At 40.6% G+C, this 25,328-nt stretch overlaps 2 protein-coding genes across 13 annotated transcripts in view; one reads left to right on the forward strand and one right to left on the reverse strand.

The window, feature by feature from the left end:
* LOC138739509 (mitochondrial ornithine transporter 1-like) overlaps positions 1-25,328 on the forward strand; it is a 97,519-nt gene that overhangs the window by 21,554 nt on the left and 50,637 nt on the right. For 7 of the 9 annotated variants that reach the window (XM_069891742.1, XM_069891741.1, XM_069891738.1 and 4 more), the window contains 3 exons: positions 461-633; positions 3,685-3,843; positions 11,980-12,524. In XM_069891742.1, the coding sequence (XP_069747843.1) occupies positions 461-633; positions 3,685-3,843; positions 11,980-12,101 (454 nt within the window). In that variant the 3' untranslated portion in view covers positions 12,102-12,524. Of the gene's footprint in view, positions 1-460; positions 634-3,684; positions 3,844-11,979; positions 12,525-25,328 lie in introns of those variants that run through there. The other 2 variants (XM_069891743.1, XM_069891744.1) reach the window with 1 other exon arrangement.
* Positions 13,376-25,328, reverse strand: part of tpte (transmembrane phosphatase with tensin homology) — a 76,625-nt gene continuing 64,672 nt past the window's right edge. For all 4 annotated transcript variants that reach the window (XM_069891732.1, XM_069891733.1, XM_069891734.1 and 1 more), the window contains 3 exons: positions 16,477-16,572; positions 16,323-16,393; positions 13,376-13,926 (listed from right to left, as the gene is read on the reverse strand). In XM_069891732.1, coding sequence (XP_069747833.1) covers positions 13,815-13,926; positions 16,323-16,393; positions 16,477-16,572 — 279 coding nt within the window. In that variant the 3' untranslated portion in view covers positions 13,376-13,814. The remainder of the gene's footprint in view (positions 13,927-16,322; positions 16,394-16,476; positions 16,573-25,328) is intronic.

Below are 25,328 nucleotides of genomic sequence, written 5' to 3' on the forward strand. Positions count from 1 at the left end.
AGCACGGTTAAGGAAATACATGTGGTCACAGAGGGCATGCAAATTCCACAAAGACAAATCTGAAGCATTTATACCTTGAGAAAATGTTATGCAAGTGTTGTTACTATTTTGAAACTTTAATTTGTTAGTGATGTTGATTTTCGTGCTGGAGAATGAAGTGATGAGAAATAATAGATTCTAATCTCTACCTGTTGGGAAAGGTGACACATAAAATGCTGAGGAGAAGAGGCTACTTATGATGGAGCATTATTCTTTCTACTCGGAGTTTGGTTTGATAGGATCCATTGGTTACCTATTTATTAAAAACGAATGTAGTTTGGGAATTGACTTCAGTAACGCTTTGTTTTTGCTGTGTGATGTTCACTAATGAAACTACAGGTCTGAATTCTGGTGGAGCTACCAGGAACACTAGTGAACCATAATCCAGCCAGTCCTTAACTTGTGCATTTGTCTCCTTCAGTACTGTTTGGGCAGTCATCAAAAACGTTATGAAAACTGATGGCCCTCTTGGCATGTACCAAGGTCTATCAAGCACCTTGATGAGAGAGATGCCCGGCTACTTTTTCTTCTTTGGTGGTTATGAACTGGGTCGCAGTTTTTTCATTCACGCGGGCCAGTCTAAAGATGACCTAGGTAAGTACCTGAAGCAAATGAGAAGCAATGTTTATTTGAACACTAGAACTGAAAACCTGAAACTGACTGAAATCCAACCAATAACTATTTTTGTTGCCACAGAGCTTCTAAAGTGGCCTATTTGCATTTTGTAGTCATTCTGAAACAAAAGCTGAAATTTTACAATAATTAATAGATCTTATAATGTGTACGATGGTTATTAAATTTCGGAGGAGCATCATTCTTTTGCAACAGTTGAATAATGAAAATGTTAAGGTTTCCTGAAATGAGTGGCATTAAATATTCATAAATATAACTAGACCGGCTTTATTCACTAGAAGATTAATGAACCTGATGGTTTCAGGATCGGAGTCTGTGACACACAAATGGGCTAGTCCCTTCCTTGAACTTTAAAAACAAAAATTCAATAATAATTTTGTGGGATCAAATTGGTGTATTGACAATGAAGGAAAAATGTCACATTCTCCTCAGTGAACATTCATGGATCAGGTTTTGGAAGTTGTGACCTTGCCTCCATGCCCACTCTGTCACAGACACCACTCTGAAGCATCCTCAGTACAAACAGATTTCCTTTTTCAGATCAGAGGTGTTTCAGAGTTAGACCTGGAAGCTCCCATGCTTTTATTCCAGAACTGTAGGGGCAATATTCTTCACATGTGTCTCATCACATAGAACCACCACCTTCATTTCCACTCATCTCTGGAATCCTGTTGAAAATATGGTAGATAAATCTCAAATAGTCAAACAATTATTCCAAGACTATAGAAATCTAAGCTGTCAGATTTATCACGTTTGTTCTTGCCTGTGAGCCCACACCTTGCACGAACACCAAAAAATTGACATTAGTTCCCCCTCCCAAAAAAAATTGACATATAAATATTATAATAAGGTGAAGACATTAACATGAGTTGCATAGCTGATCGGAAATCTTCCTGCTAGATGTGTCCTCTATGACTCCTTGTCTATTTATGTGGTTGACTTCTTCAAGTGGGATAACGAAACTGTTCATCTCCGAGGTAGTTGAACAATATCCTATCTTTCTAGTTAATAAAATGGGGCACTTGAAATGTTTGAGTATAAAAGTGGTCCAGGGAGGAAATAATCTTTTTTAATTGATGCACTTCTAAATTTTTAACATCCACTTTTTCTCCCACACCCAGTGATCTCCAATTGTCCAAATCTGACTGTGTTCCAAGAGCCTGGTTTTCCCAAAAAGCAGCTGGTGTAGATGGAAAACCTGTAATTTTCGATGCAAACTGCTGTCTTAGCTTCATGTACATAGGTATCATTGCCCACATGTGTTCTGCCATTCAATAAGATTGTGCCAATCTTTGACCTCTGTACCACATTCCTGTATCAGCCTTGTATCTCTTGATTTCCCCCAAAATGCACATGTCCATTGATATCTACTTTGAATGCATCCTGTGCCTTCATATCCCTCCTGGGAAGAGAATTCCAAGGATTTACTACCCTCTGGTTGTAAACATTTATTCTAATCTTCATGTAAAATAGCAACTGCCCTTTCTTCCTCTTTTTTGATATTTTTGCTCCAGATCCTGGACATCTGGAAAATAATTCTGTCTCCCTTCTGACATGAGATGGGGATGGATTGGAAAGATGATCCCAACAGTCTATCTTCAAACCAGCAAGTGATTTTTGACCTGCTGCTTTAAACAACTATTGTTTCATCTTAATGCCCTGCTATTTTTAAATGGGTTGGGAAGTCCATTAATCTAGAATAGTCATTTCATTAAAAATGAATATCCCCTGCTTCTGCTTATTCTTCAAACAAAAGCATTTTGATCTTGATTCTAAAATGTCTACATAGTGTAAGCTATCATTAGCTACTTGCCAGGTGCTAATGAACCACTTATATCAGTTAACCTGATATTGACCAGGGGTTTTGTTAGCTCTGCTTTGACTTAAGGTGCTTTTAAGCTGCAGCACCTGAGTAGCCCTCCTGGGACCAAGGTACTATTAGTGGTGCAAAGGGCTCCTTTTAAGCTGGGGAGGTGGGGGGGGATAGCCCCAGTAAATTGCCAACCCGGCAATTTAAGGGCAATTCTGCCCCCATGATGACATGGTAAGTGACAAATCACTCAAACTAGTCGCCCTGTTTCCCCCCCCTACCAGCTGTCAGTCACTCCCCACCGCTGTCAGTCTCCCTCCCACCCGTCAATTGCACTCCTCTCCTCTGCCCTGCAGCAGCCCACCCCCACCAAGCCCCGCAGCAGCCCACCCCCACCAAGCTCCGCAGCAGCGACTGCTCTCTCCCCTCCTGATCGTGGCAGACACTTCACCAGGGATTTCCCTGTGACGCCAGCACGCAAGCGCTGACGTCACTGTAACAACCAGATCAGCCATTTTTGGTTTCAAGCCACAGGAGCACACAACCGAGGTGAGTATTACTGGGTAACCCTGACTGCCTCCAAGGAAGGTCAGGGATCCGGTTGGAATGATGGACAGTGTGTTCAAATGCCTCTATCTTTGTTGAGTAACTTAGAAAAAATATTGGAGCATCTACAGGATAATTGAATGGAAAAATTAGAAACTTCTTTATTGTTAGGCAAGTGTATAGTCTGTATATTAAAATATCTTCATTTGAGGGAGAATGAAATCACCAAGTCAATAGCTATGGAATGATTCCAAAAATATACAGGCTTTGTCAGTTAATTGGTGTATTTGGGCAGCATGGACTCAGGGGGTGGAAGGACCTGATAGATACCATGCTGTATCTCTAAATTAAAATTTAAAAATTTTTAAAATTAAGATTAAATTCATTGGCTTGTCTTGTCCAATGAATTTGACAATGAATTGTTCTTAGAGAAGTGTTTTGACACTGCAGTTCTCTGGTGTCCAAGCCCAGAATAGAGAATATGGAGAACAAAATCGAGTCCAATATCATGCCATGATTCTATTTGCTTAGTGTATTTTGCATCTACGTTCATTATCTGCTAATGCAATCAAAGTTTGAATATGTGAAAAAAAATTTAAAACTTTTTAAAGAGTTAATACTCTATGAAGTAACAGACTTTAATTATGTTTGAAAAGGTCCTATTCCCTTGATGGTGAGTGGTGGTTTTGGAGGTGCCTGCTTATGGATTGCTGTTTATCCAATTGACTGTGTGAAATCACGTATACAGGTCCTCTCAATGAGTGGCCAACAAGCTGGCTTCCTTTCTACATTCCGAAGTATTGTTTTGCAAGAAGGTAAGTATAAATGTTCACCTGTCCCCTATACCTGTCTTCCAATAAGCAGTTGTTTCAATTATTCTATTAAATGCTGAAGACTTGAACCTCTCCAAAGCCTGTCATGCAGCAACAACTGCATTCAATACTCAAAATGTGGTCCAACAAAAGTTTTATATAGCTGCAACACAACTTGTTAACTCTTGTACTCAGTGCTCTAACAAAGGGAAGAAAGTTGTACATCTTTTCCACCCTGTGTTGTCACCTTCAGGAAGTGAAGGACTTGACCCCAAGTACATCAGTGCTCTGAACAATTCTGCCATTTATTGTATTCTTTCCTCTTGTACCTGATCTCCCACATCCAACACCTCATACTTATCCAGATTAAATTCCATCTCCCATTTCTCTGCCCATATCTCCAACTGATGCTATTTCCCTCAATAATTTTCTTCACTATTTACAACTCCACCAATTTTTGATTCAGTTACAAACTTGTAATCAGGCTTTTGACATTTTGCCCAAGTCACTAATGAATATTCCTATACCACTGACACAAGGCTCTTTGGCCTACGATTTACTGAATAAACACAGTTGCCTTAAACCGAGGAACAACATTGGTTACTCTCCAATCTTCTGGGACTTCTTAGGAGTCTCGTCAAGAGATCTTTTTATCCTCTCGAGCAACATGCAATATCTTCTCTTATCTTTCATCAACCTGAAATAAATCTCATCAGGTCCTGGAGGCTTGTAAACCATGCTCTTCAATAGACTCAACATCTTGATATCAAGATGCCCTAGAAAAGTGGTTTTCAACCTTTTTCTTTCCACTCGCATACCACTTTAAGTAATCCCAATGCCATCGGTGCTCTGTGATTAGTCAGGGATTGCTTCAGGTGGGATGTGGGTGGGAAGGGAAGGTTGAGAATCACTGCTCCAGACCCAATTGTTACTGAATTATTTAGCTTGAGAAAAATTGTCATTGGCCCATTTCCTTTGGAGTTATGAGTCCATTAAGTATGATTAAACAGTGGTTTTCAAACTTTTTCTTTCTACAGACATACCACCTTAAGCAATCCCTGACTAATCACAGAGCACCGATGGCATAGGGAATACTTAACGTGATATGTGAGTGGAAAGAAAAAGGTTTAGAACCACTGCCCTAGAATATCAGCATACCCCTCACTGATCTCACTACGCTCAGGTCTTTCTTGAATGCCCGTGAAAAGCTCTTATTTAGTACTTTGACACTTCCTCTGGCTCCAGGCATAAATTCCCCCTTTGTCCTGGAGTGTTGAAACCCTCTTCCCAGCTACCTCCTTGTTTTTAATATCTGGTTAACGTACCTTGGGCCCTGATCTTATTTGCCAAAGACATTTCATGGCAGTTTTTTTTTGCCTTCGGGATTTCCTCTTTGAATCTTTCTATTCCTTAAAGACCCGGTCTGATTTACCCTTTTCTTCATGGTTATATTTTGCATCTCTCACTATCCATGGTTCCCAAATCTTCACACAACTCCTACATTGCTAGATATGGACTTGCCCAATAACAGCAGCTCTCCATCCACACTTCCCAGTGCCTACACTACGTCATTCGAAGAGCCCCGTTTGCTTGATAAGTAGAAATCTTTATATGAAAACTACTTTCGAATATCTAGGAGTTTCTCATTTCCATAATCTTGATTAATGCTGCTCTTTTCCCCTTCACATTTCCTATCACTTCACATTAAAGTGGAGCAGATTTCAGATTTATTGTCAGAGAACATACAACACAGATTTTTTTCCTGCAGGAGAGTCAGAATGCTACTTATTGGTAGTGCAAACAAAAAACCTGAACTCAACATACACATGGAAACTGTAAAACTGTGGAGTGTAGAGGGAGAAAAAAATCAATCAATGAGTCCTTGATTTTGTTGTTGAGGAGACTGAGGGTGGAGAGGTAGCAGCTGTTCCTGTTCAAATGGTAGTGTTCAATAATTGGTGGGGGTGTTAGTCTTTGGAGAGTCCCATGTACAGCTTAAATTGTACCAGAAGGGAATATTCATCTGGCTATATTTCAATAGGTGCAAAATTGCATCTTGCCAACTCAGCCTCGACTTTGCAAGTGGCATAGCTATTCATGCAATCAAGTTAACATTGCAAGTTTACAATTGAATCATTCATTTGGCATTGTGAAATTGCATGAATTGACAATATTTAATTCCTCCCTTTGTCTTTAAAAATACAATAAATGTGACTGGAATGCGTGTGCATACAGAAGAGAGGTTTGAGTAGATTTAGGATAGTGAAAGATGTACAGGCCAGTGGAATGTGGAGTGAATCAGTGTTCAGCAGTGGTCACAGAAACTGGCACAGTAAACACAGTAGGAAGGTGAAGCAGCTCATTGATTGGAGTGGTCCATGTTTGGATACCATTTAAGATAGAAGCATGTCTAAAGGCAAAAGCTGAGACCATTGATATAACAAAATGGCAGGGATTCATCACTCAAGCCTACTGCTCTACCATTCAGCATGACTGTGGTTGATCTGTGGCTTAAAAATATTCTCAGTAAACTTGCTTCCACAAAATGCCTGGTAGAGAATTGCAGAGATTCAGCAATCTGAATTGTTTCTCCAGAAATGAATGAATATGGACTTAAAACATTGGGTTGTTGGCAGCATAGGAATGTTGTGTACAATGTAGAAGTGGTGCTGATTCACACTTCCAGTCCTCGATTTCTGCTAGTACTATGTAATTTTATAGTGAATTTTTTAAAAAATCAAACAGAAAAATGCAGATCTTGTGAACCTGAAACAAAACCAGAAAATGCTAGAAAAAAAATTAGCAGGTGGGGGGTAGCTGTGGAAGGAAGTAACAATTAATGATTTGGTTCAGGGATCTTATCCTAGGGAGAGGAGGAAAAAAACTGATTTTGCCTTCTCCTCTCCCCATCTCCTGTGAACCCATTCCATCCTCCCTTCCTCGAATTTTGCCACATTTATTCCAAGGCACTTTGCAGAAACATCTGAAATCTCTGCCTTCCTCATGAACCTTGGCCTCCTTCCAGTTATGTACAGTTTAAGATCAAAGTTCTCCTGGTCTTTCCATTCAATTCCTTTGCAATTTCCACCAGCTCCAAAAGGCTCTGTTTTCTCCAACCCCTTCAGCATTTCCCAGGAATTACTCCAACCCCATCATCCATTTCCCAGCTTGCGGTAGATTTCCATGCAACCTATCAGCCCTTTCCCATCATCCAAGGGTGGAAACAGCCATGTGAATGGATTGAGGTGGCGTATTTAGAAGAAGCTGAGCTAGCCCGAGGGCTGTGGTGACTGCCAAGTCAAGGTCAAGATCTAGGGGCTGGATAAAACAAGTCAGAGGAGAGGATCTAATAGTTGTGGTCCAGGTAAAAAAAACAATAGATCGTTACTCAAGACACATATTGGCTCAGTTATGATTAGCTTACTGCGTGATTTCAATTTCAGGAACATTTGTACATGTACTAAGTGCGACAAGTGTGTCACTTAAATCGAGTTGGACAAGAATCATGGTAAAAGTGAGATAACAAGTGAGAAAGTATCAATTTAAATAACGAGATTAGAGGCACATAAATATAATTTAAAAGTACTTTCAAATGAGTTTTTGATAACCATCTCCATGCTCATTCCCATGCAACTCTTGACCAGAAGGAATGTTTTTTTGGTGCAAAACAGTCAGTATCAATACAGGGCTGTGACAGATATTAACAAAGGATATCAATTAACAACAAAGATCAGAGTGGTTACCTATGCACAGAGCCAAAATTAATGGAGAAGATACCAAATAGATTCCTCACTCTCTTTTCTCCTCCCCCCCCCCCCCCACACACACTCACACACACTCAGGGGACAGTCAACATCTTTAGAGGTGAAGCAAAACAGCAATGAGGTCATGGAACTTGTACAACTTACAGAGGGAGGCAGTGCTTGCTTGTCTTGATGCAAATAACGGTGCCTGATAAGATATTCTCTCAGACCTTGAGGAAGGCTAGTGTTGAAATTGTAGGGGCTCCAGCAAAGGTATTTAAAATGTCCTTGGCCATGGGTGAGGTGCCGGAGGATAGCTAATGTTCAGTTGTTTAAAATAGTCTGTAAGAATAATCTGGGAAATTATAGGCCAGTGAGCCTGATGTTGGTAGTGGGCAAGTTATTGCAAGGTATTCTAAGAACTGGAGATGCACGTATTTTGATAGGCAATGACTAATTCAGGATAATCAACATGGCTTTGTGTGTGGTAGATTGTGTTTAACAATCTTAGTTTCAAGGACATTATCAGGAAAGGCAGGAAATGTGGTCTACATGCGGATGGGACCTTGTCAAAGCCCTTAAAGTTCAAGTTTGGTCAAGGTGGTTTCAGTTGCTTGGCATTCAGGATGAGATAGTCAATTTGATTAGATATTTGTTTTTCAGGACAATCCATGGAGTGGTAGTCTGTGACTAGTGGTGTGCCTCAGGAATCATTGTTGGGTCAACTATTGCATGTCATCTGTAAGTGATCTGGATAATTGATAGATTGGATCAGCAAACTTGACCAATTAGAAAATTGGGCTGCAAAATGGCAGATGAAATTTAACACCGAGAAATGTGAGGTTGTTGCACTTTGGGAGGACAGACCAGGATAGGACAAATGATAAAGCGTAGGGCACTGAGTGACGTGGTTAAGCAAAGGGATCTGGGAATATTTAGATATACAATTCCTTGAAAGTGGAACATTGGCTTTCATAAATAAATGTTGGGACTATGTTTGCGATAACACAGACCGATGGAATGGTAGGTAGTGTTGAGGAAGCAGGAGCATCTGCAGAGCAGCTTGGATATGTTGGGAGATTGAATACAGTATAAGGAAGTGTATGGGCATGCACTCTGACAGAAAGAACAAAGAAGAGTAGATTATTTTATTAATGGGGAGAAAATTGAGAAAGTAGATGTCGAAAGGGCCTTGGGTGTCTTGCGCAGGATTCCCTGAAGGTCAACTTGCAGAACAAGTCAGTAACAAGGAAGGCAAATACAACATTAGCATTCATTCATTTCGGGAGGACATGAATAAAGGCAAAGATACAATGCTGAGGCTTTACACGGCATTTGGAGTAGTGCCAGCAGTTTTGGGCCCACATCAATGAAGGATGTGCTGGCATTGGAGAGGGTGCAGGGGTTTAGGAGATTGACCTCAGCTCTGGGTCTGTACTCACTGGAGTTTGTTTCTGATATCCCCTCATTCTTCCAGTGTTGAAAGGGCTGAAATAGAATGGATATGCAGAAGATGTTTCCTGTCACAAGCAAGTCTAGGGAAGCAAGTCTAGGGCCAGAGGGCGCAGCTTCAGAATAAAAGAACATCGCTATAGAACAAATAAGATTTCCCCCCCCCCCCCCCAGTTGGAATTCATTGCCACAGACCACTGTGGAGGCCAAGATATTAGGTAGATTTAAAACAGAGGTTCCTAAGTTCTTGATTAGTCAGGGTATCAAAGGTTTACAGGGAGAAGGCAGGAGAATGAGGTTGAAAGGAAAAAATATATCAGCCCCGATTGAATGATGCTCAATGGCCTAATATTGCTCTCAAGTCTTGTGTTCTTATTAATGTTATATTGAAGTTGTAGAAGATGTTGGCAAGGCAACATTTGGAGAATTGTGTGTAGTTTTGGACACCTACTTACAGGAAATATATTAATAAGATTGAAAGTGCAAATAAAATAAACAAAGATGTTGCTGGGACTTGAGGAGCTGAATTATAGCCAAAGCTTGAATAGGTTAGAACTTCATTCCCAAGAGCATCAGAGAACGAGGGGTGATTTGATAAAGTACACAAAATTATGAGGGATATAAATAGGGTCAACGCAAGTTGGTATTTTTCCACTGAGTTTGGGTGAGACAAGCTCTAGAGGACATGGATTAAGGATTAAAAAGTAACAGGTTTAAGGGGAACACTGGTGAGTATGGAACAAGCTGCCAGCGAAAGTGGTGGATGCAGGTTCAATTTCAACATTTATGGGACAATTATATGGGTACATAGATGTGAGGGATATGGAGGGCTGTGGTCCTAGGTAGATGGGACCAAGTGGAATAATATTTCAACGTGGATGAGATGGGCCAAAAGGCCTGCTTGAGCCATTGTGTTCCATGATTCTACAACGATAAATGCTAGTGAGATGCGTATTCCCCAAATACCAGCACTAGAGCCAGTTGTAAAGTTAATGCAATAAAATGGCCCTTCACATTTGTAGACTAGGGGGAAAGAAATCTAAATGTATATTTTGAGGACATTTGTTGCAGAAAACATTATGCTGTTACAGCAAGCTCTCCACTAGTAAACAGACTATATTTAGATCCAAGCCTTAATTTTGTATCCAGTTCAAAATGCTTAATTTAGACTTTTACTCTTAACAGTAAGGCAGACAAATTAAGGTTTGCTTGTAATCTAAGTGAGATATTCCATTCTCAACGAATCTGCTTTCCAGTGACCTATGCACCAGTGATCCCTCTGTTAACAGGTTGTTAAATAGAGATTGGCATTACTGGGTGTCTTGTGCAGGATTCCCTGAAGGTCAACTTGCAGAACAAGTCAGTAACAAGGAAGGCAAATACAACATTAGCATTCATTCATTTCGGGAGGACATGAATAAAGGCAAAGATACAATGCTGAGGCTTTACAAGGCATTTGGAGTAGTGCCAGCAGTTTGCCCAAGTATGCCCAAAAAGAAAGTGGCAATTGAGAATCATGTAAATGATAACAGTGTAAAAGGCGTTAGATTTATGTAAGAGTTTTTAAAAATCCTATTGAGATGCTGTCAGAAATATCATTGGTGGGGAAGAAATGAAATGTTAAAACTTGACCATCATGCAGGAAACATTGGAAGCAGAGGGAAAACAAGGTTCCCTAGATTATTTCCATCTATTAATGAAGGAGTAATTAAAGGGACTGAAACTGGACAAATCCCTTGAAACTGATTACCCTGCATTGCAGGGTTCTAAAAGTAGCAGAGAAGTGATCTTCCAAAATGTCTTGGATTCTGGCACGGCCCCAGCAAATTAGAAAGTAGCAAATGGAAACAAGAGTGATGCAAGAGAGCCAAATTAGCTCGACACCAGCAAAGTGGTTGTTGTAAACAACATTCAGCAAATCAAACGGACTGTCAGATTGGGGTGTTTTTTAAAGAAGGGAAATTATAAAAGCTCGACTTGGTAACCATATGGGTGGCTAAAGGGGAGCCGGTAAGAATATCCATTTTTAATCAAGATTAATTGGGTGCCCTTCTGGCATCCAATTATCCTACAGTCTGTGTACGTTTTGGAGGGTGGGAGAAAATGGGAGCACCCGGAGGAAGCCCACACAGACATGGGGTGTATTCCTTACAGACAGCGCCAGATTTGAACCCCAGTCACTAGCGCTGTAATAGTGACGCGCTAACCTCTACACTAACTTTGCCCCCCCCCCCCCCCCCCTTTGTTATTTAAAAAGGACCCACAAGTTTGGAATAAACAGTGTGGAGGGAGTTTAAACAGCAAATCTAGGCAGGTAGTTTTCAGGTGGGCACATGTTAGCATTGATGCCAAATTGAGCCGTCTTCGCCCATTTAACTTGTCAGAATGTATATTTACCAAATCACAAAGCTCCTAAAAGGGAAAAGTAAACTCAACTGGATGCTCAAAATAAAGCTGGAGAGGTTAAGCAAATAGTAGAGGAATACAATAAGAGAAATAGATTGTGTACTATGGTAGGAAAAACCAAAGCTGAACATTATTGTACCACAGGTTTGATGGGTTCCTGGAGGACAGCAGAGATGAGGAAGGCAAGAGATTTGGAAGGCAAATTATATTGGCTTTCATTGAAAGAGGTTTGTTGTAGTGGAATGTCTTGTTGGGATTATAGAGACCATAAGAGGGAAGTAAATTCTTGGTATGAAATTTATCTATTGAGAAGATCATAGCAGAATTACAAATAAGAAACCTATCTCAGTGAGAAAGTACAAGGGGAGTGTCAGATGCCAAGAGACTTCACTCAAGTTGTAGGACTTGTAAACACTAGTTAAAAGGGAAACCATTTAGGACTGAAATAGGGTGCAATTTGCAGTCCTTGAATAATTACATCAAAATGTGTTATTTCCTCATGTGTAAAGATATTTCTCTTTGACCTCCCCCACCCCAGGTGTAAGAGCAATATACTCTGGATTAACACCAACAATGATACGTGCATTCCCTGCCAATGGTGCCCTATTTCTGGCCTATGAACTGAGTAGAAGAACTATGATGAACCACATGAGCAACTGAAGGGCATTCTGGCAATGACAGGCCTTATCCCCAGGAACTTGATTGTGCTTTCACAAGTCGAATTTAAGGGCCCCCATCTTAAAATCAAAACTGGATATTTGGTACTCGACATCAAAGTGCCAGTGCAAGGAATTCCTTGGCAGGAACTGGATTCATTCAAAAAGCAATTAAACTTTCAATTTGAAACATTTAATTACTGACAAAATTGACATTTTGTAAGGATTCAGAATATTTTAAATTCTGAGAACCATTTTCTGAGGATTCTACCAGAAGTTTGGAGCCAATACCGCAAATCAAGTTGCAAGAGCAACGAATGCTCATTTTTATTAACAAGACAGAGGGGTGGGTAACAATGTCTTATTGTCGAAGCTGCCATTTTTCAGTCTTATTTTCAGATTGAATGCTATTAAAGTAGTAAGATGATGCATGTTCAAGGTCTTTATTCTGGAGTTAGCACCATGTGTATTGTTAACAATTTCATAGGATCCTAATCACACAAGATCCCAAGCAGTTTTTCTTAGATGTCCAGTATGAGCAAGTGCAAAGTAGAATTTCCACTACAGCGCTCTAGTTTAGAGAAGTAAAGCATCCAATACAGTTTGGCATTGAAAAGCACAACTATGTTACTTCATTCAAAAAAAATTACACATACCTATTATACTTGTCCTACTTCCCAAATGTAGCATGTACTTATGTAGGTAAAGAGCAGGAACTGGATCCTTTAAACCCTTCTGTAAACATTACCAAGTTACAATATCACAATATTCTAAGAAAACATCAACCAATATTTGTTACAATAGCTAGGAGGAATCTCAAACTAGAAAAAAAAAATCAGCATTTTACTATTTATTGAGAAATTCAAGAACTCTACAGTGATAGATGCATTTTATAATAGTTGAACAAACATTACCACCCATACTACAATCACGTTTGAGTGCTAGAAATCACAGGAAATGTACAAAGTTCCATTGAAAGTGACCTAGGCTTGAGGTTTTGTAGCAGACAGAATATCACTTCATTAAACAGATATGAACAGTTAGATCACTTAATAGGATAATTACATTAATGCCTGCACTGTGCAGGCCTCTTGCTCCTTTCCCATCCACAGGTGCAGTGCTGTGGTTGGAATCTTTTGCCTGAAGACTGGCATCTAGGTGTTTTGATGGCAATTGAGTATGATACTGCACCACGATGGATAAATACATTCAGGCTACTGAAGTATCACAAGGACAAATCATAACAAAATTTTAAAAAATTCATCTGGAAGAAAGGGAATGGGGAATTGCATTTTATTAACGCTGTCGCAACATTGCTGATTGTTCATGTTCTGTCGGAGAAAGAAAGCACTGGACAGGTAAAAATATCAATTTTTAAAAAAAAAAGTCTAATCCAGTCCTGGGATCACAGATAATTAACCCTCTTTGAGGGAAATACAACACTGGCAATCTTAAGGAAAAATAAGGCTGAAATAGGTTCAACATTAAGAGGGTAGGCTGCCACACCAGAACAATGACTTTGACCATTTTCCAACAGTTTTTCCTTTCAGTACAAACAGTTTTTAAACTGGAATATCTTGCAGCAAGTAGAAGTTCCCACAATATTGTCTCTTCCCTCCTCCCCACTGAAGGCAGTACCAGACTCCCAAAATAATATTTACATTACAAACTGCCTGGAGTCATTCTCTGCTTATTCCGTTCCTGAGGTGGTACTAGATTAACTGGAATCCGGATCATCAAAATTCACCTCAACTGCAAATTTTTCACTGTAGATTTTCCAGGTTTTTGGCTTGTGTGGGTTGTCAAGTTCATCCCTGGACAAGCAGAGCCTGAAAGACACAATGTACATTAAAGTGAATAGTCTCACTTCATAATTTCAGTAGGCAGAATGCAACAAAATTGCTGTAGGCGGGACAACCAAGATTTATTCGTGATCTTTTTGATTACTGTATATTTCGGCGTACAAGTTAGAAACCCTCAAAAATCTCTCTCAAAAAAAGGGTGTGTTGACTTATATGCCAGATATACTTTTGAGACATTAAATTCAGTTCATAATCTAGCCCATTGATGATCCAGCGTACAAGTCAACCCTTGACAAACCAAAACCCCGACTGTGACAGATTTTCATTGAGATTTTTTTTATTGAAAACAACACAATTAGCACCCTTCAAAATTGCTATCATTGTCTGAAAACAACATATTTAGAACCCTTCAAAATCACTCCTGGTATTATCGTCTGAAGCGAAGTTGGCAGTAAGTACGTCCATACTCTGTTTAAACATATGGGTCCCAGTCTGTATCTGATGAGGCTGTTTCAGCTTCGTCATCAGCGTCCCACAATAAATCATCTTCTGTGCCATTAATAGCACAAGAGATGCTGTACTTTTTAAACAATTTTGAGCAGTTTCTTCTTTAACTTTGTCCCATGCCTTGACCATGAAGTTACACAGCACATCAAGTGATGCGGCACACATTAGCCCACCTTCTGCACTTGACATCCACGTATTCCTCGCGCACGTGGACTTTGAATGGCTTGCTCAAGCAAACCTTGAGAGGTTGCAATATAGGCATCAAACCACCCAGGACAATTGCCATGTAAGTATTAGGTAGTGCTAATCTACTTTTAATCTTTCCAGTTAAATGGCTACGAAATACATCCTAGACCAGCAAATCCATTCTTTGCGTGAACTGCCTGTTCCACACATTGCCTATCCATAGTTTTACACCATTTTCATCCATCCATCCTTTTTCATGAAATGTACATGCAGGGAATTTCATTTTCAGTGTAATTTTGCATTTGAAAATTTCCATGGGTCTTAACTTTGTCCCGTTGGCCATGCACAATAACACTACGGTAAACCTGGTCCTTATGTGGCCTGTACTTCTGGTTTGCACAGTTTTAACACCTGTCCAATCCACTGTTCTATCCCCCATCATGTCGAAGTTCATGGGGGTTTCATCCATGTTTTCAATATCTACCAATGCAAACATGTTTCTGCCGGTTACATAGAATGAACTGGTGAAAACTTGCAATTTATGATCCATATCTTTTGGTAGTTTCTGTGCAATTTTTGTTTTTTTGGTGTAATGCCACATTTTTTCTGTTCATGAAACGATTGCACCAGCCTACTGTAGCCTGAAAATGATCACTGAGGTCTGGGTGCGACTTGGCCACTGCAGTGCCAATGTTCTTCATTTTACTTCGGGTGACTGTAGCAATATTGCCTCTGTGCTCGTACCCATTCTGCAATGTGATTTTTCCAACTGTGGTCAACGAGTGATTCCTTTTCTCAAAGAGTGTTGCCTTTTTGCTATGTTTCTTAAAGTCTCTTCTTTCTTCCTCCAATTCTCAGGTACATCAAATTTTCTTGCAGCAGTGCAGTTGTTATTTTTCTTGGCCATTTCTATCACTTTTAACTTAAAGCTTGCTTCATATTTTTGTCGTATACTGCGTTGTGTCGATGGACCCTGCATGATGTCATTTATTTCCAGCCAATGGCCAGCAGATCAACCCGCACAATCCATGGGGGGGGGGGGGGGGGTGGGAGTCAACAAATATGCCAATCAATGGTCCAACTCAGGCATCGTGAGCTGTGGGGGTCAACTTGTACGTCGGTCAACAGGGCACCTCAGGCAGCCAGAAAATAGAGGTTGACTTGTATGCCAGATATACCATAAAACCCTTAAAATGAGGCTGAGGGGGGGGGTGGTGTGGGGTAACTTGCACGCCGAAATATGGTAGATTTGATCCTTGAAAATACAAACAAGTCATTTGGAAAGAAAAATTGCACTCACATATGCTGGAGAATTGTAAAGCATGTTTTTGACAATCTGCACAAAACTATTGGTAGCATAGTTAGTGCAACGCTGTTACAATGCGAGAGATCAGGACTGGGGTTTGAATCCCATGCCGTCTATAAGGAGTTTGTACATTCTCCCCGTATCTGTGTGGGTTTCTTCCAGGTGTTCTGATTTCCTCCCACCATTCAAAACTTACTAGGGGTTGTAGGTCAATTGGGAGTAATTAAGTAGCATGGGCTCGTGGGCCAAAATCGCCTGTCACCATGCTGAATGACCACATTTATGAAATTTAGCTACTAGTTTCAGAAATGCAAAAAAATGTACAACTCATCTTGAACTATCACATACAATTCCCTATAACGATTGTTAGCTTGCATCTTCCATCCTGCATTAACCAGTTTCAAGAAAATTATTTGGACTGTACCTATTATTTACAATGAAAGATGTGTTGAACCAAAAGTAGAATGGACAGTCGTCATATCCTTTAGGTAGGCCCTGAATAGAAGGGGGAAAAAAATGTAAGTTTTTTTTTTAAAAAAAGGACTGTTTATTTTTTTTTAAAAAAAGTATAAACTTACCCCATTAGATTCAAATCTGACTTTAACATCACCACTCACTTCAGGCCCATTCTCCAAGCTAATTATGGCAGAGTTACTCCCAGCATCAAAGAACAGCTGTACATAAAAATGATAATATATGTGTATCTGGAATGTCACTGGAAAATGCATAGTTTACTTGACAGTACAAATCATTCTGAATATTTGATTACGATTTGGAACACTGGCTACCTTCATGGAAAACCTAGAGTTCAAAATTTAAATGAAGCTCAAATACAAGCAGTGAAACAAAGATCAAGATGATCAGAAGTATTGGTGGAGACAGGGATCAGTAATAGCATGGAGCAGAAAATCAAAAAATGATTCTGAGAACACGAGCACAAACCACTTTTGAACTATTTCGCCATCATTTCAATGGATCTCAAAGTTAAGTGGACAAACCATGCTTTTTCCATGTTCAATAAATGTTCCTTCTCCTCTCAGGCACAAATTCTTACCACCTATTTTTTCTCTTCAACATTTGGAGCCACCATCCACTGGTCCATGGACAGTCTCCTGAAGGCGGGCAATTCTGCCAGCTGAACCCAAACCCTGCAATAGCGTTTTCCAGCTCCCCATTTTCCACCAGCCACTGGATGATGGCACTGCCAAAACCATCATGGATGAGTTGTCCTTTACACTTGCTTTTTCTCTGACTCTTTGCTTCCCTCATTTTTCCCTCTCGCCTATTTCCACCTGCCTGGTCTTGTCTCACTGTCACAAAGCAATATATTTGGATACAGGGAACACTAAAAAGCCCTCAGTAATTTTAGAGGTTTGTATTAAGAAATATTTTACATTTAGCAGTGAAAAATCAGTATTCAAGGAATTTCACTGAGAAAGTGAACAAAGTCTTTACCCTGCACATTTATAACTTCATGGCATTAACTCCACAAGGTTGATATTGATTACCCATTCCCAGCTGCTCTTGAACCAAATGCCCTGCTGAATTTATCTAAGGGGCAATTAAGTATCAACCATACCCAAAGTCATTTTTGGAACATGGTTACATATGGCAGATTTAATGTGCCAGAAAGATAGCAGTGAATCCAATACACTCTTGCAACAATGGAGTAATTTTTATGAACACCTTCCATCTTATTGTGACAGTACAGTCAGCTGACAGAGATGGACTCAGAAGATGCCTGGATGCCTAGTTAGGAGCTGCAGTATGGCCCTGTAATTATCAACAGTACATTGCCACAATCCACCTGTAATTTCATGGTCTGATATGCTCCTCATTATTATCCAGTAAGGGAATCCACTACAAATACAGCAAACCTAAGCCATCGCTGTAGCAGTTCCCAAGTATCTGCTTGTCAACCATTAGCTCCTCCTTTATCGTTCTTCCTTGTGTCACAAGATCTTAATGCAATTGACAACACTATGCGATCTCACATCCAAGGTCTACAATGTCTGGACAATCATAGAAATAAAAAGAAGAGGAAAGTCCAGGAATGTCCCCATGAGTGAGCAACAATGCTGAAGCATTTGCAAATGGATACATTACAGTGCAGTAACAGTCCTTTAGCCCATCTGTTGTGCTGTAATCCTACTCCACAACCATCTTGTTTTTACCCCCTATCTCACACCCATAACCCTCTATTTTTCTGATATAGTTGTGCCTGTCAAAGAGTTCTGAATGTCCCTATTGTACCAGCCTCCTCCTCCACCAACCACCACCCCCCCTTCCCCACCCCCACCTCCGACAATGCATTCCAAGCACCCACCACTGAGTATTCATGACAGCGCTCCTAAATTTTCCTCCACTCACCTTAAACTGATGTCCTCTGGTATTTACAATTGTCACCTCAGGGAAAAGGTGCTGGTTGTTCATTCTCAATCTTGTACATCTCTATTAAGCCACCTCTCATCCTTTGTTGCTCCGAAGAGAAAAGCCCTAGCTCTGCTATCCTTGCTTCATACAACATGTCTTTCAATCCTGGTAAATCTGCTCCCTCTCCAATGCGTCGAGATCATTCCTATAATGAGGTGACCGGAACTGTACTCAATACTTCAAGTGTGACGTGCAGACAGATGTGATGAAAGATGCCATCACATTCAACGATCACTTGGGTTTCACAAGGACCACTTTGCTCCACATTTCATCATATCTCAATTTGATTTTACCAAGAAAGGATATTGATGAAGCAGGTTAAAAACCCTGGAGCCTAGGATTCTGCCATGAGGAACTCCTACTGTGATATTCTGCAGCTGAGATGACTGACAACTACAACAATCTCTTTTGGGCAAAGAACAACCCCAAACATTGAAGTATTTTCCCGTTGATCAGTTTTATCATGCATCCTTGACGTCACACTTGGTCAGTTTTGACAGAGGCCGTCATTTTTGCCAAATCTGGATTTCAGGTCATTTGGTCCATGTTCTGTGGGAGCACCTTGGGACCAGTGACCATAATTTCATTAGTTTTAAAATATAGTCATGGTATAAAGTGGACTGGTCTACAAGTCTTGAATTTGAGCAAGGCAATTTTTGAAGATATCAGACAAACTGGCAAAGGTTCATTGGGAAAGCCTGTTTGCAGATAAATAGACACTTACCAAGTGAGAGGCTTTTAAGTGTAGATATGGTTAAGTGGCAATATGTTCCTGTTAAAGTGAAGGGCAAGACTGGCAGGATTAGGGAACCCTGCTTGATGAGGGATATTGAGGCTCTGGACAGCAAAAAAAAAGGCAGCACATCAGCTCTAGGCAACTGGGATCAAGCAAATCTCTTGATTAGTACAAGAGTTTAAAAGGGTAATCAGAATAGCAAAACCAGGGCATGAGGTAGCTCTGCCAGATGAGGGAAAGGAGAATCCGAAGAGATTATGTATTTTACAAGCACAATTGTAATTAGGAAGCGAAGAGGTCATCTTAAACATCAATGCGGTTATGAGTGGAACCAGATGAGATGGGCAAGATCTTAAAAAGCAGGCTTTGTACTCATCTTTAAGAAGGGCTCAGGCTCGAAACATAACTTTACCTCCTGTGAGACCTTCTGTTTCTCCAGTATTTGTGTTTTCACTACAATGCCTGCAGACTTTTGTGTTTTACGGGGTAAAGGCAGCACTCCTGGAGGATGTGCTTAATGTGTTTATTTTTGAGGGGGGGGGAGGGAGAAGAGGTGTTTAAGGGAGAAGGGTGCAGGTCCATTTTTTTAAAAACTCAAGTGGTAGCGTGGGAAGCAGATACAATAGTAATCAGATCTGTTGTCATGAACAAGTCATGAAATTCAGCATTTTGTTTTAAGCAGCTCCTAGATGGACATGAATATGAAGGGATATCATCACACACAAGCAGCAGAATATTAGTTTTATTTGGACATCACGATTGGAATAGAGATTGGGCCAAAAGGCTTGTTCATGTGCTGTACTGTTCTATGTTCCAAGTACATCGTAGGAAACATGAAATTGCAATGGTCCTGACAGAGATAGTTCCATCATCTTTAGCCACATGTGAGGTACCAGAAGACTAGAGGGTGACTAATGTTGTCCCTTTAAGAAGGAAAAGTCAAGGGATTACAGGGCATTGAGCCCAAGGGCGGTGTGAAAGTTGCTGGAGGGACTTCTGAGGGACAGAATTCACCAGGATTTGCAAAGGCGAGGACTGGTTAGGGATAGGAGCATAGCAAATAGTGCATCACAAATGTCTTGGGTTTTTTCCCCAAGTGACAAGAGAATTGAAGGCAAGGCAATGGACGTTGTCTATGTGAATCTTAGCAAGTCCTTTCACCAGGTCTCACATGGTAGACTAGTTCTAAAAGTTAGATCGCATAGTATCTAGGGTGAGCTAGCCAATTTGATTCAAAATTAGGTTAGTGTAGGAATCAGAGGGGAATAATGGATGGTTGTTTTCAGATTGGAAGCTTGTGACCAGTGGTGTGTCACAGAATTGCTGCTGGTCCACTATTTGTTATCTACATTAACAATTTGGATGTCACCATTGTTAATTGGCAAGTTTGCAGGTGACACCAAAATTAGTGGAGGATATCTAAGATTATAACAGGATCTAGTTCAACTGCAGAAATGGGCCAATGTATGGCAGATAGAATTTAACTTGGACATAAGGTATTCTGGTTTGAGAAGTAAAACAAGAGCATGTTTTCCACAGTAAATAGAGCCCTGGAGAGCATTGTAAAAAAACAGAAACTTATGGGTACAGATGCTCAATTCTATAAAAGTGATAGAATGGTGAAAAGGGTCTTCAGCATGGTTACCTCTGAAAAAAAGGAAGTAAAACTCAAAAGTCTGCAGACACCGTGGTTGAAGTAAAAACAATGCTGGAGAAACTCAGCCAGTCAAAGAGTGCACTATATAATTGCAAAGATACACGGAGAAAAGGAGCAAGGTTATCAACTCTACAAGGCATTCATGATTTCTTTGGCTTGGCTTCGCGGATGAAGATTTATGGAGGGGTAATGTCCACGTCAGCTGCAGGCTCATTTGTGGCTGACAAGTCCAATGCGGGACAGGCAGACACGGTGGCAGCGGTTGCAAGGGAAAATTGGTTGGTTGAGGTTGGGTGTTGGGTTTTTCCTCCTTTGTCTTTTGTCAGTGAGGTGGGCTCTGCAGTCTTCTTCAAAGGAGGTTGCTGCCCGCCGAACTGTGAGGCGCCAAGATGCACGGTTTGAGGCGATATCAGCCCACTGGCGGTGGTCAATGTGGCAGGCACCAAGAGATTTCTTTAGGCAGTCCTTGTACCTCCTCTTTGGTGCACCTCTGTCACGGTGGCCAGTGGAGAGCTCGCCATATGACACGATCTTGGGAAGGCGATGGTCCTCCATTCTGGAGACGTGACCTACCCAGCGCATTCATGATACTGCACTTGCAAATATTGCACACAGGTCTGGTCATCCAACTAGAGGAAGAATGTGACTAAGCTGGAAAGGGAGCAGTGAAGATTCACAAGGATGTTAAGCAACAAACAACTCTTTGAGGAAATTAGTGGGTCGAGAGCATCAGTAGGAGAAAAAGAATGATCAACATTTCAGACAACGTAGTGGCGACTATTCCTTCTCTCCCATTGATCTGGTCAGCCTGCTGAGTTCCTCGAGCAGATAGTTTGCTGCTTCAGATTCCAGCATCAGTAATTCCTCATATGTTCACAAGGATGGCCAAAGGGCTCAAGTTACAAGGCTGGGACTTTTTTCCCCAGCATAGAAGGGTGCACAACTGGAGAAGAGGTTTAAGGGGAGAGGGGAAATATTCACAAAAGGGACCATCCAAAGGATGGAAGGTACATGGAATAAGCTGCCAGAGGAAGTGGAGCAGTTCAGTACAGTTTTTAACCTATATAAGGTGGTGTCTTAAAAAAAGCATCCTCTATTCTCAAAGACCCCCACCACCCAGGCCATGCCCTCTTCACTCTGCTACCATTGGGTAAAAGGTACAGGAGACAAGCACTCAGCAGCACAAGGACAGCTTCTTGCCCGCTGCCATCAGATTTCTGATTAATCAATGGACCAGGCACTGACTTACTTTTCGTGTGCCATTATTGTTATTATTTTATTTTATAGTAATGTCATAAAATGGTTATAATCTGAATGTTTGCACCATGATACTGCCACAAAACACCGAACTTCATGACAATAAATCCTGATCCTGATAACATTTAAAAAAACATGTAGGTGGGTATATCAATAGAAAGGGTTGAGGATATGGTCCAAATTCAGGCAAATGGAGCAAGTTCAAGTAGTCCACATGGACAAGTTAGGACAAAAGGCCAATTTCTATGCTATAAAGCTACAAGCAATTGGCTTCTAGTCATCACTTTCTTCACTGCAAGGAATTTATTCACCTTCAAATCGACAGGCATTAATGCCACCCAATAATAAGCAAGATTGTCATTAGCTCAGAATAGATTTGAACATCCAGAACCCACAATGTGTGTAAAGCCACAAGACTATGACGTAGGACCAGAAATTGAATAATCAAGTCTGCCCTGTCATTTAATCATGCATGAGCTGATCCATATTCCTCACTCATCTCCACTGCCCAGCCATCTCCCCAAAACCTTTGATGCCCTGGCTAATCAAGAACCTATCTATTTGCCTTCTTCACCACCGTCTCAACCTGCAAGTTTACCATCAGCCCATCTTGCATGAGGACTCACAGGTTTCTTTGCATCTGGGGATTTACAATTTTCTCCCCATGGAAAGATTGATTAAAAAATATAAAGGGCCAGACAAAATGCATGACCATACACTTTATGACATTATATTTCATTTGCCACTTCTCCACCCATTCTCCTAATCTGTCCGAGTCCTTCTACAGCCTTCGAGTTTCCTCAGTGAAATCTGTCATCTTCTGTCATTTCATATTGAATTTTGAATCATGTGATTTGCCCAAGCCAAATTTTCGTCACACTCTTTCAAACTGGTTAGAAACTCTTGTTTCAGGCCACGCAGCGTCCATAGAAAAATAAAGGGTAACAAGGGTTTTGGTAGTTCAGTGAGCTTCCCTTATCTACCCAATGATGTGACAATTGCCCAGGTGCATTTTACCTACAAGAAGCAGATTCAAAAAGTATAAATATCACTGCCACCTTCCCCTTTCCAGATCCCTGCAAGGTAATGGCATTGCCAACAATTCAATATTTTTAAAAAAAAACTTCCAATCACCTTGTATCCTGGATAAAATAGCAATGAACTAATCAAATTAATTGAAAGGACTCCCCATATTATTCAAGAGCAAATTCAACTCAGAACAACCTACCCACCAACTGAGCAAGGAGCAGCACACTTTTCATTTTAAACAGAACAACCTGGCAGAATGGGCAGCAGTCTGAGGACACTTGGAGAAACTCAGCAGGTCATGCAACACCCACAGGAAGTCCAAAGTAACCGACATTTCTGGACTGGGTCTTTCGTCACGAAGCCCTGAAACATTGATTACCCTTCACTTCCTATGAAGGCTGTGTGACCTGCTGAGTTTCTCAAGCACATTTATGTATTGCATCGGAGTTGCATCAGCTCTGCTTTGGTTCATAATTTGTCACAGGCTTCATCCATGTATTTACGCAAAATGTTAGCGCAAGGTTGCAGCAGGGTCAGTTTTGTCATTTAAGAGGAGGTTGGATAAGTACATGGATGTGAGGGGGTAGGAGGTTTATGGGCAGGGAGCAGATAGGTGGAATTAGTGGAGTTTCACATAAATCGGTGCGGACTAGAAGGGCCGAGATGGCCTGTTTCCGTACTGTATTTGTTATATGGTTATATGGTAACAGCAAAGCGAAAGTAACAACCTTGAAATCCAGAACACTTGCAAAATTTGAGTAAAGAACAAGGTCAAAACAAAATTACGATAGTCATGTGTGAAACAGTGGTGGCCACATAACTACAATTCCAGGAAAATTCCTTAAGAGTATTCAACTGATTCATTAATAATTACCCAGCCATCAAAAGTGGAAATGAAGACTACTCAGAGAGTATTCTAACATCATTTACAACTCTAGAAGTGTAAGCCACTGAAGTTGGAATTCGAGGGCCAAACCCATCGGGACCATTGCCTGAAGAGGGCGCACAAAATCAGTGAACCGGTGCGGACTCGAAAGGCCAACATGGCCTGTTTCCGCTCCCTAAATGGTTATATGGTTAATGTGTCTATGTCTTTTCTATAACTGTAAAACATCAGCTTTCCGATGACATCTCGTTGTCTCCAGTAAAATTGGCCTGATGAGGAAATGGCTCCAACACTCCAGTCGAGGTGGTAGAATTTAGCAATTTCCTTGAAACGTAACAAGACAAACTGGCACAAGTGGCCCAAAAGCTGCACAGAATGATGATGCTTTTGTCCCATTGATGAGAGGCTCATGATCCAACCTTGCCAAGCATTTATAACAGGCTTAAGTCAAGAGCATAGCTGAACCACCCAAACAGGTGCAGCTGTAATAACATGTTATCCAAGACAGGGAAACTTGCAAAATCAAAATCCAAATAGTGGATTAAGCACCACATTAACTCCAGATGCCCAGTCCTGGTCAACCAGCCATAATTTCTCCACCTTCCCACAAGGTCCTTGTGACCTGCACCAATGAAGCAATTAAATATACCTCAGTACTCACAAACTATTACTATAAACCTTAGCTACAAGAACCATGGTCAATTTAATTTAGATGGTCAGTTAACTGTAAAATAATTAAAGATCTAGGTTAACTTAATTGATGAATGGTTCCAGTTAATAGATTGAGGAGGGACAGTGAATACATTTAAATTGTACATGAATACAGACCAGAAGAACAGAGCTTCACCAAAAATATTGCCAGTCAAGGTGTTAAAGGCTGACTGGCTTCAGGGTTAACAAAATTAAACAGTTTTTGATTGGAGTACAGCTTGAATCAGGGGTAAGTGGCCCAGCCAACTGAACTTCTGGATCCTTTCAATCACCTGAGATTTTCTATCCTGCCCTATTAAGTATTATTGAATTTCTTCCTCTCATAGATATGCCTACCATAATGGAGTAGGCATGTAATCTTGCTTTTGTGGCACAGCACAGGCTCAATGGAGTTATTTTCTTGTTATTTCATATTCTGAATTCACCACATCCATGTCATAGCTACCAAATATACTATCAAGCATACTGGAAATGCACCCAAAAAGTTTGCTAAAACTACAGGGATACAAAGGCAGCCCACCACCATCTCCTTGGAATGTGGCCTCCAGTTTGACCTGTCCTTCGTTGCACTGAGCAAATAAATGTGTGCTTTACCAGTGGAAATAGTCAAGTACATATTGTGAAGACTTAAAATATTCTATTATAATTGTTCCATTTTGCATCAGATTCATTTAACATACTTAACAGAACAACAAGAGTACATTACATCACATTTGAATGC

The sequence above is a fragment of the Narcine bancroftii genome, chromosome 7 (assembly GCF_036971445.1).
Source record: "Narcine bancroftii isolate sNarBan1 chromosome 7, sNarBan1.hap1, whole genome shotgun sequence".
In the NCBI taxonomy this organism is placed as follows: domain Eukaryota; kingdom Metazoa; phylum Chordata; class Chondrichthyes; order Torpediniformes; family Narcinidae; genus Narcine; species Narcine bancroftii.